This window comes from Myotis lucifugus, unplaced genomic scaffold, assembly GCF_000147115.1.
Source record: "Myotis lucifugus unplaced genomic scaffold, Myoluc2.0 scaffold_12, whole genome shotgun sequence".
Taxonomy (NCBI): domain Eukaryota; kingdom Metazoa; phylum Chordata; class Mammalia; order Chiroptera; family Vespertilionidae; genus Myotis; species Myotis lucifugus.
In genome coordinates this window covers 7,143,767-7,158,039 of record NW_005871060.1, presented here as the reverse complement: position 1 = coordinate 7,158,039, position 14,273 = coordinate 7,143,767, and the positions used below count along the sequence as shown (strand labels likewise).

Sequence of the window (14,273 nt, the reverse complement as noted above, 5' to 3'; positions counted from 1 at the left end):
AATGAATTTATGCTTCTATAACACTTAGGCAAGCTTTTGTCTATAGCTTCATTCATTTGAATTGCTCTTGACACTATATCCAGTCTTAAATAGGTCATTATAGCATTTTCTTCTTAAAACATGAGTTTCCACATTTAAAAATCATAATTATTATTCAAATTGCTGGGTGTCTGGTGGGTTTAAAATAGGCCTCTCTCACTTGACTTGGATATGTGACTTAGACATAGATAATTACTTTTCCAATGAAATGTAAAATTTTTAAAAGCAGTGTAGATTTGAGTTCTACCACTGAGTCCTATACTAGATTCCATCAGAAATTCCTTGGAGTGATATTTATGATCTGGAATTATTAAATGAGCTGGTATATTTCTGAAATGAACAAAAGCTTACTCTCTAACAAGGCACATATTTGTGATTGTAATATATAGATAATAAAGTTAACATATTAATAGAGAATATACTTTTTAAAATATAGAAATACTCTGCTAATACACAGTAGTGAAATATAAGTGCAGCAACAGATAATGCAAGATTGAGTTCAATATATTTGCTACATGACATTTTTTTTGGAAATTACCAATAAGTATGTGGCCCATAACACTATTAAATCTTATATTTGACTAATAAGAAGGCTCTATTAAGGAACTCTTTTATGTAAGAAAGATTATGATTGATATTTAGTAGAAATAAAAGAAGAAAAGGCCTATAATAAAAGAAAATTGGACTCAATAATAAATTAATACCATATTGAGCATATATTTATGTGGACATTTATTTTTTCTGCTGGATATTAATGAGATATTCTCTAAATTCCAGTAATAATATAAGAGTACCAGTAATGACATCTTCTAGAACTATACTGTCCAATAGGTAGCCACTAGCAACAGGTGGGTATTCAGCACTGGAAATTACAGCTAGTCTGAATTGAGATGTGTTATAGATGCAAAATGTATACTAGGGTTTGAAGATATAAAAAGGAAGCATGTAAATATCTCATTAATTATTTTTATGTTGATTATGTATTGAAATGCCATTTCATTTTACTTTATATTAATTATTTACATTTGAGGATCAATTTTTATTCAATGCAGTTGATTTGAATAATATTAAAATTCATATTTATATTTAAATGTACTGATTTCATACAAAAGTAGAATTTTTTTTTCCTTTGTGCTTTTGCCTTTAGGGTATAACACATTTCAAATTAAAAAAAAGAAAATTTCTCAATCAGTACTTAAAGACATCTATTTCTGTAAAGCATTGTTAATGAAATACAAAAAGCCTCATTTCCATATGGCATTGTTACAGCTTCTTTGATTTTTTATTAGCATGGTTCTCTAAGTTCTGATTTAGTTCTTCAGACTTTCTTTTTCTTTATTGATTAAGGTATTACCTATGCGTCCTTATCTCCCCATTCATCCCCCCCCCCCCCCACACACACACACATGCCCTCACCCCCCTGGTGTCTGTGTCCATTGGTTAGGCCTATATGCTTGCATACAAGTCCTTTGGTTGATCTCTCCTCCTTACCCCCACCCTCCCCTACGTTCTCTCTGAGGTTTGATGGTCTGATGGATGCTTCTCTGTCTCTGGATCTGTTTTTGTTCATCAGTTTATGTTGTTCATTATATTCCACAAATGAGTGAGATCATGTGATATTTATCTTTCTCTGACTGGCTTACCATAGTTAAGATTTGGAAACAGCTCTTCAGACTTTTATCAGAGTTGCTTTTTACTTATTTTAACAGTTTTAATGTCAATAAAATGAGAAGGAAAAAAAACAAAAACCATTTTCAATCCCTTCAGAAAACAAGCAGGCAAAAGATAATAGTACCATATTAATAATTATTTATTCTTCCAAAAATTGTTCTCTTGGACTTTTTATTCCCCCTTTTTATTTTAGTTTATATTTCAGAAAAAATGTTTGTAACTGAAAGTAAATTGTGCAAAAATCAATGCATAAAATATATATCCTTGATAAGTTTGATCCTAGAAATTGAATATATCCTACTACACAAAATGTAGATTGTGATAAGGACTTGCATTCTAATTCCTTTATCTCATGTGATGATTATGGAGAGTGGGTCTTTGATAGCTTCCTGCCATTTATGATAATGAGCCCCAGTGAGGACCTAATAGTAAAGAAGGAAGTTACATAAAGACATTTATAATGGAAAACATTTTGCTTAAGTTAAATTCTACTTAAATATGGGTAAATAATTTTGATACGAGTTAGAACCACCATCTTATTGAAAATGTATCAATTTGGATTTAAATCCTTAGTTTATTTTACCTGTAATTAAAATTATAATTTAATGTTGCAAGTCATCGCCACAGTTTTAAAGTGAACTAAACCATAGAAATCCCTATTAAACAATGAGCTACACATACTCTGGGTTTTTTTTAGTGAAATTGTTTCATTAATATATACATGAAATTATCATTTTATGAGTACAGTTTTCTATCAAGAATTGAGTGGTCAGAACACTGAATTAATTTCACTAAACAATGATGGTCAGACACAAGTTGAGGGATTGATAGAGATTATGTATCAGAAGAATCATACCAATATTTTAGCATTTAAATGATTCCAGCATGTACTGGAGGGAATAGAAAAGATTGGTATATGCTAATTGATACCTTGACTGCTTCCATGATTCTTCAGAGATTTAAGAATAAAAAGATCATAGGTTCTCTTAACTTTCACTTAGAATTATTCAGTTTCTCTCAGGCTAAAAAGTGTTTGACAATACTTTATCATCCCCAGTCAACATTCAGCATTATTTCTCTCTCTCCATAGAACTTCTTAATGCTAATTTTCCTAATCTGAACCTTAAACACTTTGACAGATTGAGAAATCGTATGAAATTGTTATTGATGACTAAAGTGTTAGCTACTTTCCTACATTGAAACTGGCTGTATTTGAGAAACATTTTGTGGGTTTCTTAACTATTGAAATATGACTCAGATGATATCACATGATAGATTTTTGATTACTAAATTAAAGGGTTGGCTACATGAACAAATGAATATACATATTTGCTTTTGCAATTCAATAGGTTGATAATATTTTAATATCCAAAGTAAATAAAGTACTTAATATTTATTGTACACTTTTTAAATTTATACGAAAGTATACTATGACACACTCAATTTTCACTATAGTGCTATGATTAAAACCTATTTAATACATATATGTTGACATAATATATAGTATCAGCCAAAAGTCTTAGACCCATTCTGAATTCAAGCCAGAGAGCAATAGATATGCCAGGTCAATTATTTTCTTTACATAATCCAAATATCACATGAAGTATGAATGACTTCTCGTTTCATTCAGATTTTGTTTCTTTTAATAAGAACTAACAATAAAGCTGTTTTATGATGGGTTTTTCTGTTTTGTTTTGTTTTAGTACTATCTAGTCACTTACTCCCTTCATCTACTTCACACACAAAGGCTTGTCATTTTCTTGATTACTGAAGGCTTGTGTAATACCAGTATACTTTTCATGACTTCTTTCCTTAAGCCTGCTTCTTTTAGATACATTTTACTTTATTTTTCCCCCCATCCTACTTCACATGGTAGCACCTTCTTTGAGCAAGACTTATATTGTTCCTTTATCTAGCATTCTTGGCCAGAGATCTCTGAACCTGGGTGATATTAAAGACAGGTACACCATCCTTAGACCTCAAGTATATTGTCTCCAGTTAATGCTCATAGCTGAGCTGCTAAAACACCACCTCTTGCCTTTCAGTCTGAAGATATGAGAAAGTTCAGTTAGATTGAAAAGGATATATACCTATAACCTTGCCAAGGATCCAAGTTGTTAAGAAACTGGTAGATGGTTTTTCAAAATATATTTGAAGAAATAAAGAAAACACTCTCAAAGTAATTGACTATCATATCTTTTCTAAGCTCAAACATGAAAATTAGGAATAATCAAAGTACACTAAACAAAAATTGAAGGTTGTGGATGATTACTGGTATCTCCAGATAGTGTAGATAGGTGCTCTTAGTCCCTTTATCTCCTTGAAATAACTGCTTACTTCCTAATAGTTTGCAACTAATACATTCCTATAGTTCCAATCTGTTCCTCAATAATAAGGTAATACAGGGTTATCTCAAACAATATATAATTTTGACTTTAAATAAAGTTGGGGGGTAAAAACCCCGTAGTCATTCTTTCACATTCATAAGCAAATTGCAGATAATCATGGATATAAAGATTATTTCTTTATTATTTCTCTGTATTTGTTAAAAAGAATATATTTTCACCAATAATATGCTTACTATTCTTTTCTTTTATTATTATTTTGAGAAAATCTGAGTGAGACAGGAATCACTAGAATGGTAGCTAGGGATTTTGAGGGAGCTGAAAAGATGGAAGTACTTAGCTAGAAGAGTAAAATCGCTTCTCCAAGGTGGTTAGAGAAGACCACAGTCCACTAGAGGGCAGCAGAAGGCATAATGGTCACAAAAGGAGGTTTGAGAGCTATACAGCAAAGGAGGCAAAAAGTGAGGGGGGACACAGAGAGCCGACTTCTCGTGGAACAAAAGGCAAGAAGCTGAAGAGCTAGACCTGGACCCCTTAATGCAGTGGTTCTCAACCTTATGGCCCTTTAAATACAGTTCCTCATGTTGTGACCCAACCATAAAATTATTTTCGTTGCTACTTCATAACTGTAATGTTGCTACTGTTATGAATTGTAATGAAAATATCTGATATGCAGGATGGTCTTAGGCGACCCCTGTGAAAGGGTCGTTCGATCGCCAAAGGGGTCGCGACCCACAGGTTGAGAACTGCTGCCTTAATGCCTTGAAGAGAAAACATTCAGTGCTATCAGGCACAAAGCTCCACTAGGGCTCCAGATGTTCCCTGTCTCCTGGAAATATGTTTGTAGAAAGATTTAAAAGCATATTGCATGTTTCTGTCCATCTAAGTTCTACAGAAAGAATACTGGGTCATTTTTTAAAATGAAGTGAGACATTGAGGGGGGGCTGCAAATAATGAAATGCATTCCTTAGTCTTTACTGTGACATTCCATTTAAACTGCCCTTGGTCCATTTGGCTCTTAGGACAGAAGTCATGAATGGTGACACCCACTATGGGACTCTTCCCTTCAGCCCTCAAATAAGTCTTGAGCTCATGTGGGAACAGGGCTGCAAGAACTGGCTTCTGGTCCTATTCATTTTAGTCCTGTGACTTACCTCCTATATGTCAATTTCCTTTATAAAATACCTTCTTTGCCTATCTTACAGGATTGTGGTGATGAGAGTCATTTGATACATATAAAACATTAGATATGTACAAACATACACATACCTGCAAATACCTTCAAATATAAGTAACTTCAATTTTTATATTTTAAAGTTCTTTGGGGGAAACTCTAGCCCAAATAACCTTCAGATTGAATTAGATAAGCTATGAAAAATGAAAATAACTAAAAGGCCATCTAGAATAAAAAGTAATCCTCTCAAATGATGAGAAACCAAATACCCGTGAATCAGACAACAGGGAAAGAAAAACAATGAATTAATTACCATTTACTGAGGCACTTCTGCAAGTTGATGTATAGAATGAAGTGAGGACACACTTGGATCTGAAGGGAACATGTGTTTAATTTGGTGATAATGTGAAATAGCCAGGGCCAGCATTACTCTGTGTTGATGAGAACATAAAATGTTTAAAGTAAAATACCCTTTCAATATTAGGATTTCTTTAAATTACTTATTGTATACACTGCAGAATTACATGGATTTTCAAAGATGAAAATTTTAAAAAATGTGATGCAATAAAAACATTATTTAAGTGTTTTATGGCTACATATTTTGTAAGTTCATTAGTCTATAAATTTATTTATACTGTAATTATAAACCTAAAGGTTTTCTCTTTTATTGTAAGTTTTTCCTTTATTGTAAGTTTCCATGGATTTTTCTGTTTTGTAAAAAAACAAAACTATAAAGGCTTTTAAATAAAGGTTAAAATTAATAATATGATGTCATACAAGTTATAAAGAAAGAAAAGCAAGTCAAACATGTTGATTCAAGGAGAAAATCTTCCTTTGATTTCCTGGCATTATAATATTTATGTTGTGCCTCATGGATATTGTTTATTTTTCTTACTTAGATTCACATGTGCAAAATGTGGACCTTCTAAATTTATTTATGCATACAGTAGTCTTTTATAATTCCATTTTGCATTGAAGTTTAAAACAATGTGCTTTTGGTAAATATCTAGTTGAATTTTTAACTTTTGAAACATAAGTGTTTCAAAGAAATAGTGTTCTTGTTTTAGAAAACCATATTAAATTTTGCTATTGTACTTCAAGGTATCCAAAAAAATGTATTAAAGCACATTCTCTGAATCCTATGCCAAATGAAGGTATAATTATGTTAAGGGGAAAAGCAGTGTGGTTTAAAAATCATGTTACCAGAGCCACAGAAACATTTGTCAGGATGCTGAAACAAAGCTTACATAGTCAAAAAAAATATTTTGTTGTGAATAACAACCCAAGTCACTATACAGAGTGCAGAAGCAGCAATACATTGCTTTTTAAATTTAGATTTAAGCTGCCAGGGCCTACATTATATTATTCTATTATCTTGGCTAAAAGTAGAAAAAAGATAATTTAGTATAATCTAATGCCTAGCAAATGACATGACACCTGATATTTTTATTACTTGGAAAATTAATAATCATATTTTGTTAGCACCAAAATTTACTAACATTCATTTTAAGGAAAGTGAGTCAGCTTCTGAGTGTTAAAGTTGCAAATGAATCTGCTTTCTGCCCCTAGGAAACAGATGATGGGAGGGGGGATGTAATGAATCAGAATAATAAAAGCAACCAGAATTTTACCTGGGTAGCATTAATGTACAAAACTCATGGAGACCCAAATACTGTATCAGATTGTCTCAGTAAATATCAAAATTCAGTTTCTAACCCTGATTGGATTTGCTAATTTCTCCTAAGGTTTTCACAGTTGATATTCATTGGAATATCTTAAAAAGTTCATAAAATACTTCAGTCACCTTAATAAACATGAAATTTGGTTCCATGGCTTTATTTTGAGAAATACACCTGTCTTGAGTAAATAAAAATTCATATAAATTCATATGCATATACTCCACTTTTGTAATTCATAATGATAGAGTGCAACATTTCCAGGCACAAGGCTTAGCATGTAGATGTCATAAGCATGGATAGTCTGTAGGAATAGTGAATAGTGAGCAAAGTTAAATGGAAATTGGAAAAGTTTCCAGGGTATTACCACCTAGAAAAGATACATTAAGATACAGAAAATGGAATGCAATGTATATTCATCAGTAGTTCAGATATAGAGTTTATATCTTTGCATAATTTTTATGCAAAAACTTTATGATCTACTAGAGGCCCGGTGCATGAAAATTCATGCACTGGAGGGGGGTGTCTCTCAGCCCAGCCTGACCCCACTCAGTCCAGGAGCCCTCAGGGGTGGGAGGTGACCCGGCGATCAGGGGAAGGCGGCATCCCCATCACACCTCTGCTGCTGCCACTGCTAGCAGCACAAGCCTCGGCCGGCCCTAGTTACCTGAGCCTTGGGAGGCCCTGGGTGGCTGGGCAGCCGCCATCTGAGGCTTACCTGCACCTTGGGCGTCGGCTGGGCAGCCGACATCTGAGGCTTGCCTGTGCCTTGGGCCAGCCCTGGGTGGCTCGGGGACTGAGGGAGGGTCCGGCTGCACCATATGCCTGCTGCCTCCTCCCCTCCCCCCCCGGCTGGGCTGAAAGGACTGGAGGACTCTGGCGGGGCTGAGGGGACTGGGCGCCACCATCTTGTGGCTGTGGGTGCTGCCATCTTTGTGACAACATGATGGTTAATTTGCATATTCCCTCTATATTAGATAGGATATGTAATATAAATATAAAATAAGTGACTTTCATATACATAATTTCAATATACATTTAATTCATGATGATAATGATAACTAACATTAATGAAGACTTACTATGTACCAGACAATATGAAAATGTTTATCTGGCATATTACTTTCAGAGTCTATTAAAAATTCTACATAAATGCTATCTATCATTTACATTTTAGAGTATGAAATTGAGATTGAGAGAGATGAAGTAATTTGCTCAAGGTTATAGTTAGAAAGCAATGGAATTGGTTCTGCAGCAGGAAAAAAAAAGAGTATATACCAGAGATATCACATTGATTTTTTGCATTCAATAAAAAAATTGAAATAGATGTTTTCTAAGTTACAGATAGATTTGTGGCAGAAACAACTTTTCCCCAAACATTTTAATAGATACAGGCAAGGGGAAACGCTGCATACTGAGTTTTTAGCTTTCTATATTTTTTTGTCTATCTCTTTTCCAGTACCTATTAAAAAAAACACAGATGCACTGTAAATAGCAACTTAGACTGGTCAATTTGGATAGTATGATAAGAATACTTGCAATTCAAAAACAAATATCTTTTCAGAGATCTTTTCCTTTTTTCTTTAAATCAAAAATTCTCACAGTACCAACCTCTTGTGAGACAGATATTATCTGAAATTACAAATGCATTCATAATAAAGGGATGCACAACTGTTTGCTCTATCTTTCCCTGATACTTTTGCATGTCACTTGCTTTCCTAAAATGGAAGCAAAACAAATTTGCTTCTTTGGGTATGCTTATCACCTTCAAAGCTGTAACCATTCCTTTGCAGTGATCACTGTATAGGGAGTTAAATCAAACTGAAAACTTTGAGTGGAGTCTGAGTGAGATTTTCACACTGGAAAGAATCTCATGAGGAATTCTTTTTTAAAAAAAATATATTTGTATTGATTTCAGAGAGGAAGAGAGAGAGAGAGAGAAAGAGAGAAACATCAATGATGAGAAATAATCATTGATTGACTGCCTCCTGCAGGCCCCACACAGGATCAAGCTGGCTATCTGGGCATGTGCCCTGACCAGGAATCGAACCCTGACCTCCTGGTTCATAAATCAACACTCAGCCACAGAGCCACGCTGGCCTGGCTCATGAGGAATTCTTTAAGGTCACTGCCAAATTACAAGATGTAATTTGAAGAGTAAGTGCAGCAAAATTATAGTGTGCTGCTATCTTAATGCCTTTCCTTATTTGCTCCCCCTTCAATACCCTTTATTCTTCTAGGTTATTTCCCCTCCTAAAAATGACCTCTTTCTCTTTCTGACTTTTCAATAGGAGCAAGTGGTAACCAACTGTAGTTAAAGAGAGAGATTTCACTTTTTTTGCTTCACCTTTCCCCAATTTGCCCCTCCCTGTGTACCTTTGCCCAAGCTTCCTGGTTTTATAACTGGAAATAGCGGACATTATAATTTCACCTTAAATTTTAGGTTTCTTTTGATTCACAATTTCCAGAAGAAGTATCAGCTCTCTATATCATGTTGTTTGTTTCATGTTGAACCGTCCTGTTTTGAAAGCCAGCATTTCTTACTATTACAAAGCAACCATGTTTATAAGGCAAGGCTCCTGTTTAGAAATTTGCTCCTTCAGTGGGTGTCAATGAACTGAGCCAGCATATTCTAATACATTCATTCTTGAACTACCATATCACTTCATGAAATTCATTCATATTTATAAATGAGTAAATCTGTTTTGTAAAAGAAATCCTTTCTTTTGAGTTGCTGGCAGCCCCACCCCCCACCCCTCAAATGTGGTATACAAAAGAATAAAAACTGATTTGCATGGTTCCCATATTAACACAATCTAGAATAATTTACAATACAAATCAGTAGGATCCTAGTAGATGAATGCAAATTAGACCTTTTAAATCAGAAACTAAATTAATCATTGAATTATAATTGCAAAGTAACAATCATACATTGGGTAACACTGAGTGGTGTTGTTACTTTAGTTGCATAGAAGAAAGGGCCCTGGCATTCTCCCCTTTCACTGTTTTAAAAGACTATTAATGATCATAAGACTGGCCTCTAACCAGTCAGTGAAAGATCAGGCCATTGCTCTGTGGCAGTGGTTCTCAACCTTCTGGCCCCTTAAATACAGTTCCTCCTGTTGTGACCCAACCATAAAATTATTTTCGTTGCTACTTCATAACTGTAATGTTGCTACTGTTATGAATCATAATGGAAATATCTGATATGCAGGATGGTCTTAGGCGACCCCTGTGAAAGGGTCGTTTGACCGCCAAAGGGGTCGCGACCCACAGGTTGAGAACCGCTGTTCTATGGCGTGGGTAGTCAAGTGTCTTCATTTATTTGCCCTTCTTTTCCTGTCTTCTTGTTTATCTCCATGTCATTTTTGTTTTCAGTTGACATGTGGTCAGTAGGGTGCATCATGGGAGAAATGATAAAAGGTGCAGTGCTGTTTCCTGGCACTGATCGTATCCTTCTTAGCAGCCAGTGTTTTCTGTGGGTGTTATTCTCAATCAATTTCCTTTGGTTTGAATATAGTATTGCTGATGGGATACATTCGCTGCCCGTACAGGGCTTCTATGAGACTCCAATGTCAAATATTTACCAGCTAGCATCATGGTACAGTAACTGTGTCTCTTAGCAAAATCTTATGTGGATAATATAGTATCAAACATGAAACACTGAGCATGGTTTCAAAAGGTCTGTCTTAATTCAGTTCTATGAAACTAATAACAGTGATATATGCTTTCCTATTGATTTTTGTTGTAGATGTTTTAAAATCAAGTTCTTTTCATAGATAGATAATAAATGACAAAATATTTAATTTTAAGATTTATGCATCCATATCATAGGAAATACTCACTTGGCATAGAAAATTTAATCAGTTAGATTTATGTTCACCCACAAATACAATAGGTTTATTTTAACACATATTGAAAAAGCATGCATGTGTATTTTACTTTTAAATTGATCATCTTCTAAAGTTCTTTTTCTCATTTACTTCATTTACAGGAATGATTGCTCCATTTCCTGCTATTATTCTCTTCATGTAATTAACAAATGCAATACTTAAAACCTCATTTATTAATAATAATTATATAAAATGTCTGAATAAAAAATGTATGTCATTTAGATTAGTAAAAGAGACCCTTTCTTAGGCAGCAATTAGTTAGCAAATAAAAATTCCGAGTCTCTGCAGTATTAAATAGATATAAAATGAACATTTGCCCCCTGTAAATTAAAATGATTGATTTTCATTACTTTCCATATATTTTCTATTAAAGAAAATCTGATTGATTTTCACAACTGAGTTATTAAATATGAATTAACATTTTTTAGAATCCATTTCTTGGGAGAAGTTGCTGAGTGATTAGTATATGAGTGTGTAATAACTTATCTTTAAGTTAGTTAACTATCTTCCTACACTCAGTCATTTTCATTTATAAAAATAATATATCCTCATCATACTAAAGATAAAATTTCTGCTTACATGATCATAATTCAAAACTGAAGTTGTTACTATAATAATGGGGTTTCAATATATAATTGAAGTAAATCTAATTACTAATATAGTGTATCCTAACTATATTATGATTAGCCATTTACTTTGAGGATTTGTAATTACATATATGGCTACACATATAGTGTCACACATACATTCTCTGTGGGTATTAAAGGACCAGTTTACAAAATGACTGAACGGCACTCATTTACTTTTTGTTGAATTAAAGAACTTAACCTAAAATATTTTATTTAGTAAAAATAAAGCTTCACTGTTTTAACTTCCATTCTTATTAAAATCTTTTTCTAATTTTCATATGACACACAATTATTTAAATAATTTTTGTCTATTTGCAGTTGTTTTCTACATATACTAGTACATTTCTTTAAAACATCTACAATTTACCACATTCATGTTCATGTTAATGCTATTTAGAAGTATGTTACTTGATACAAAACTAATTTCTTTGATTCTGAACAATTTATAAACTTGAGTTTGGCCTTTGGACATAAATATGAAATAGTAATTACATTTAGGCTACTTTTAGACATTTGATTAAAACAAACTCAATCTGCTAACTTTGTACTCTTGGCTTTTTCAGAAATTCATTGTGGCTGAATAATTGATGAGTGAAATGAATATTTGTACCCTATAAATTAAAATGATTGATTTTCATTACTTTCTATATTTTCTTTTAAAGAAAATCAGATTGATTTTCACAACTGAGTTATTAAATACAAATTAACATTTTTTTAGAATTCATTTCTTGGGAGAAGTTGCTTGGGTATCAATCACTTCTTAACTCTGGTATCAAAATCTCTTATAAGTAAAGCTCTAGGCTGCTGCTAACGCTAAAGTTTCTTATTAGATGCCCTTTAAATGCCTGCGCTTGATATTTGATATTGAGTTATTTCTGAAACTCTCATATGGGGATACATTTGTAAATGTCTCAAAGGGCGAATGGGAAATACTTTCTAAAGTGCCTTCTCAGAGTCCAAGATGTGATCTTTTAATGATTTCAAACATGTTAGTTAAAGTTTAAATCAGTGTTTTCCATGAAAACAGTTTATGAACACTAATATCATAAAATTGTCCTCTTAAAAAAACAAGACAGATAATTTTTTTAAATTCACTATTATTATAAATGACTTATCTGAGAGGCAATAAAATTATACCCGAATCTATTAAATAGAACCTTTAAAATGGAACTGGAAATATACAATATGTACACTATACAGCTATACAATACATCATAAAGAATCATTATTGTTAATCAACACATCTTCACTTATATGAAGATATTCTCAAAGTAAGTGATTTCTAAAACTTCTTGTAATTATAAACTTTGCATGTCTTCTTAATATATAAACTAATGCAACCACAACACTTACAGTATTGAAAAGGTTTTATACCCACTATCTTTCATGCCTAAAAGAATTCAACACATTTTTTTTCAAAATTGAGAAATTTAAATAGGTAATTTAAAATTTTTTTATCTATTCATGTGCTACTTTGTTAGTAAATATATTTTTAAGTACATATTAATTAAGTTTTATTCAATTCAAGTATATTTTTAACTCTACAGAAGGATCAGGAATCAGCTGTTGAGATAATTTTCCTTTGAGATCTCTTCTAATGAATTTCTTCATAGCAGATATTTTTATTTTAAAAATTGCAAAAATACTTTTATATAAGCAAATTAATATTAAATATATAACTTTTGAACACAATCAATAAAATGAACATGTATATACTACTACTCAGGTTTAACAAAAGAACATTACCAATAAATACCTTTGAATCTTTTTGGGTGCACTTCATCAATCATATTCTTTCTTCTCCCCACAGAGATCACTACTGTCCTAAATATGTTTTTATAATCTCTTTTACTTTCCTTATATTTTTGCCATATATATCTATATATATATATATATATATATGTATATATCCTTATGTATATATCCTTAATATATGGTTTAATTATTATCACTATATCACTATTATTTTGTGAATTGCTTTTTTAAAAGTTAACATATTTTTGAAATTTATCTATATTGATGCATTAGAAATAGTTCATTTATTTTTATTTCTGTATAGTATTTTAGCCTATGAATATTGTATGGCTGGTCCATTATCCTATAAATAGATTGGGTTATATTCATTTTTTGTTTTTATAAGCAGTGATGATATAAATATATGTCTCTATAAGCACATGGGCAAGGCATTTTGTTTTTTTGAAAATGATAAATGCCAGGCTTATAGGTATGTACATGTTTAATTTGACTATGTAACATCAAATTGATTTCCAGAGTACAGTATATAGATGTAACTCTTTACTTCATAACCTTACTAACTCTTCATATTGACAGATTGGTTTTAAAATTTGTTAACAATCTCTTGAATATAAAATACATTTTCAATAGAGCTTTAATTTACATTTCCTTGACTACAAGGGAGGCTAAATGTCTTTTCTTGTTTATTGTATACTAGAGGCCTGATACACAAAGATTTGTGCAAGAGTAAGCCTTCCTTCCCCTGGCTGCCGGCACCGGCTTCCCTCTGGCATCCAGGACCTGGGCTTCCCTCCTCTGGCCGCTGGCAGGCACCCAGGGCCCAGGCTGGCAGCCCTCAGCCCACCAGCAGGCACCTGGGACCCAGGTTGGCTTCCCTTGGGCCACCCACAGGCACCCGGGACCAGGCTGGCTTCCCTCCAGCCCCAGCTTCCTCAGGAAGGATGTCCAGAATGACATCCGGAAGACATCTGGTCTAATTAGCATATTACCCTTTTATTATTATAGATTAGTGTTTTCCCTTGGTAAAGTGTGTCTTTATTCTTATAAAACAATTTCTTCTAGCCCCCCTCAGCGTATTTCTCGACGCCCAG

At 33.0% G+C, this 14,273-nt stretch overlaps 1 protein-coding gene across 5 annotated transcripts in view; it reads left to right on the top strand.

Moving 5' to 3' along the window:
* Nucleotides 1–14,273, top strand: part of MAPK10 (mitogen-activated protein kinase 10) — a 273,125-nt gene that overhangs the window by 200,341 nt on the left and 58,511 nt on the right. Inside the window, exon 9 of one of the 5 annotated variants that reach the window (XM_023750290.1) lies at nt 10,284–10,355. The exons of the other annotated variants lie outside the window; for them this stretch is intronic. Coding sequence (XP_023606058.1) covers nt 10,284–10,355 — 72 coding nt within the window. The remainder of the gene's footprint in view (nt 1–10,283; nt 10,356–14,273) is intronic. 5 annotated transcript variants of the gene reach the window in all.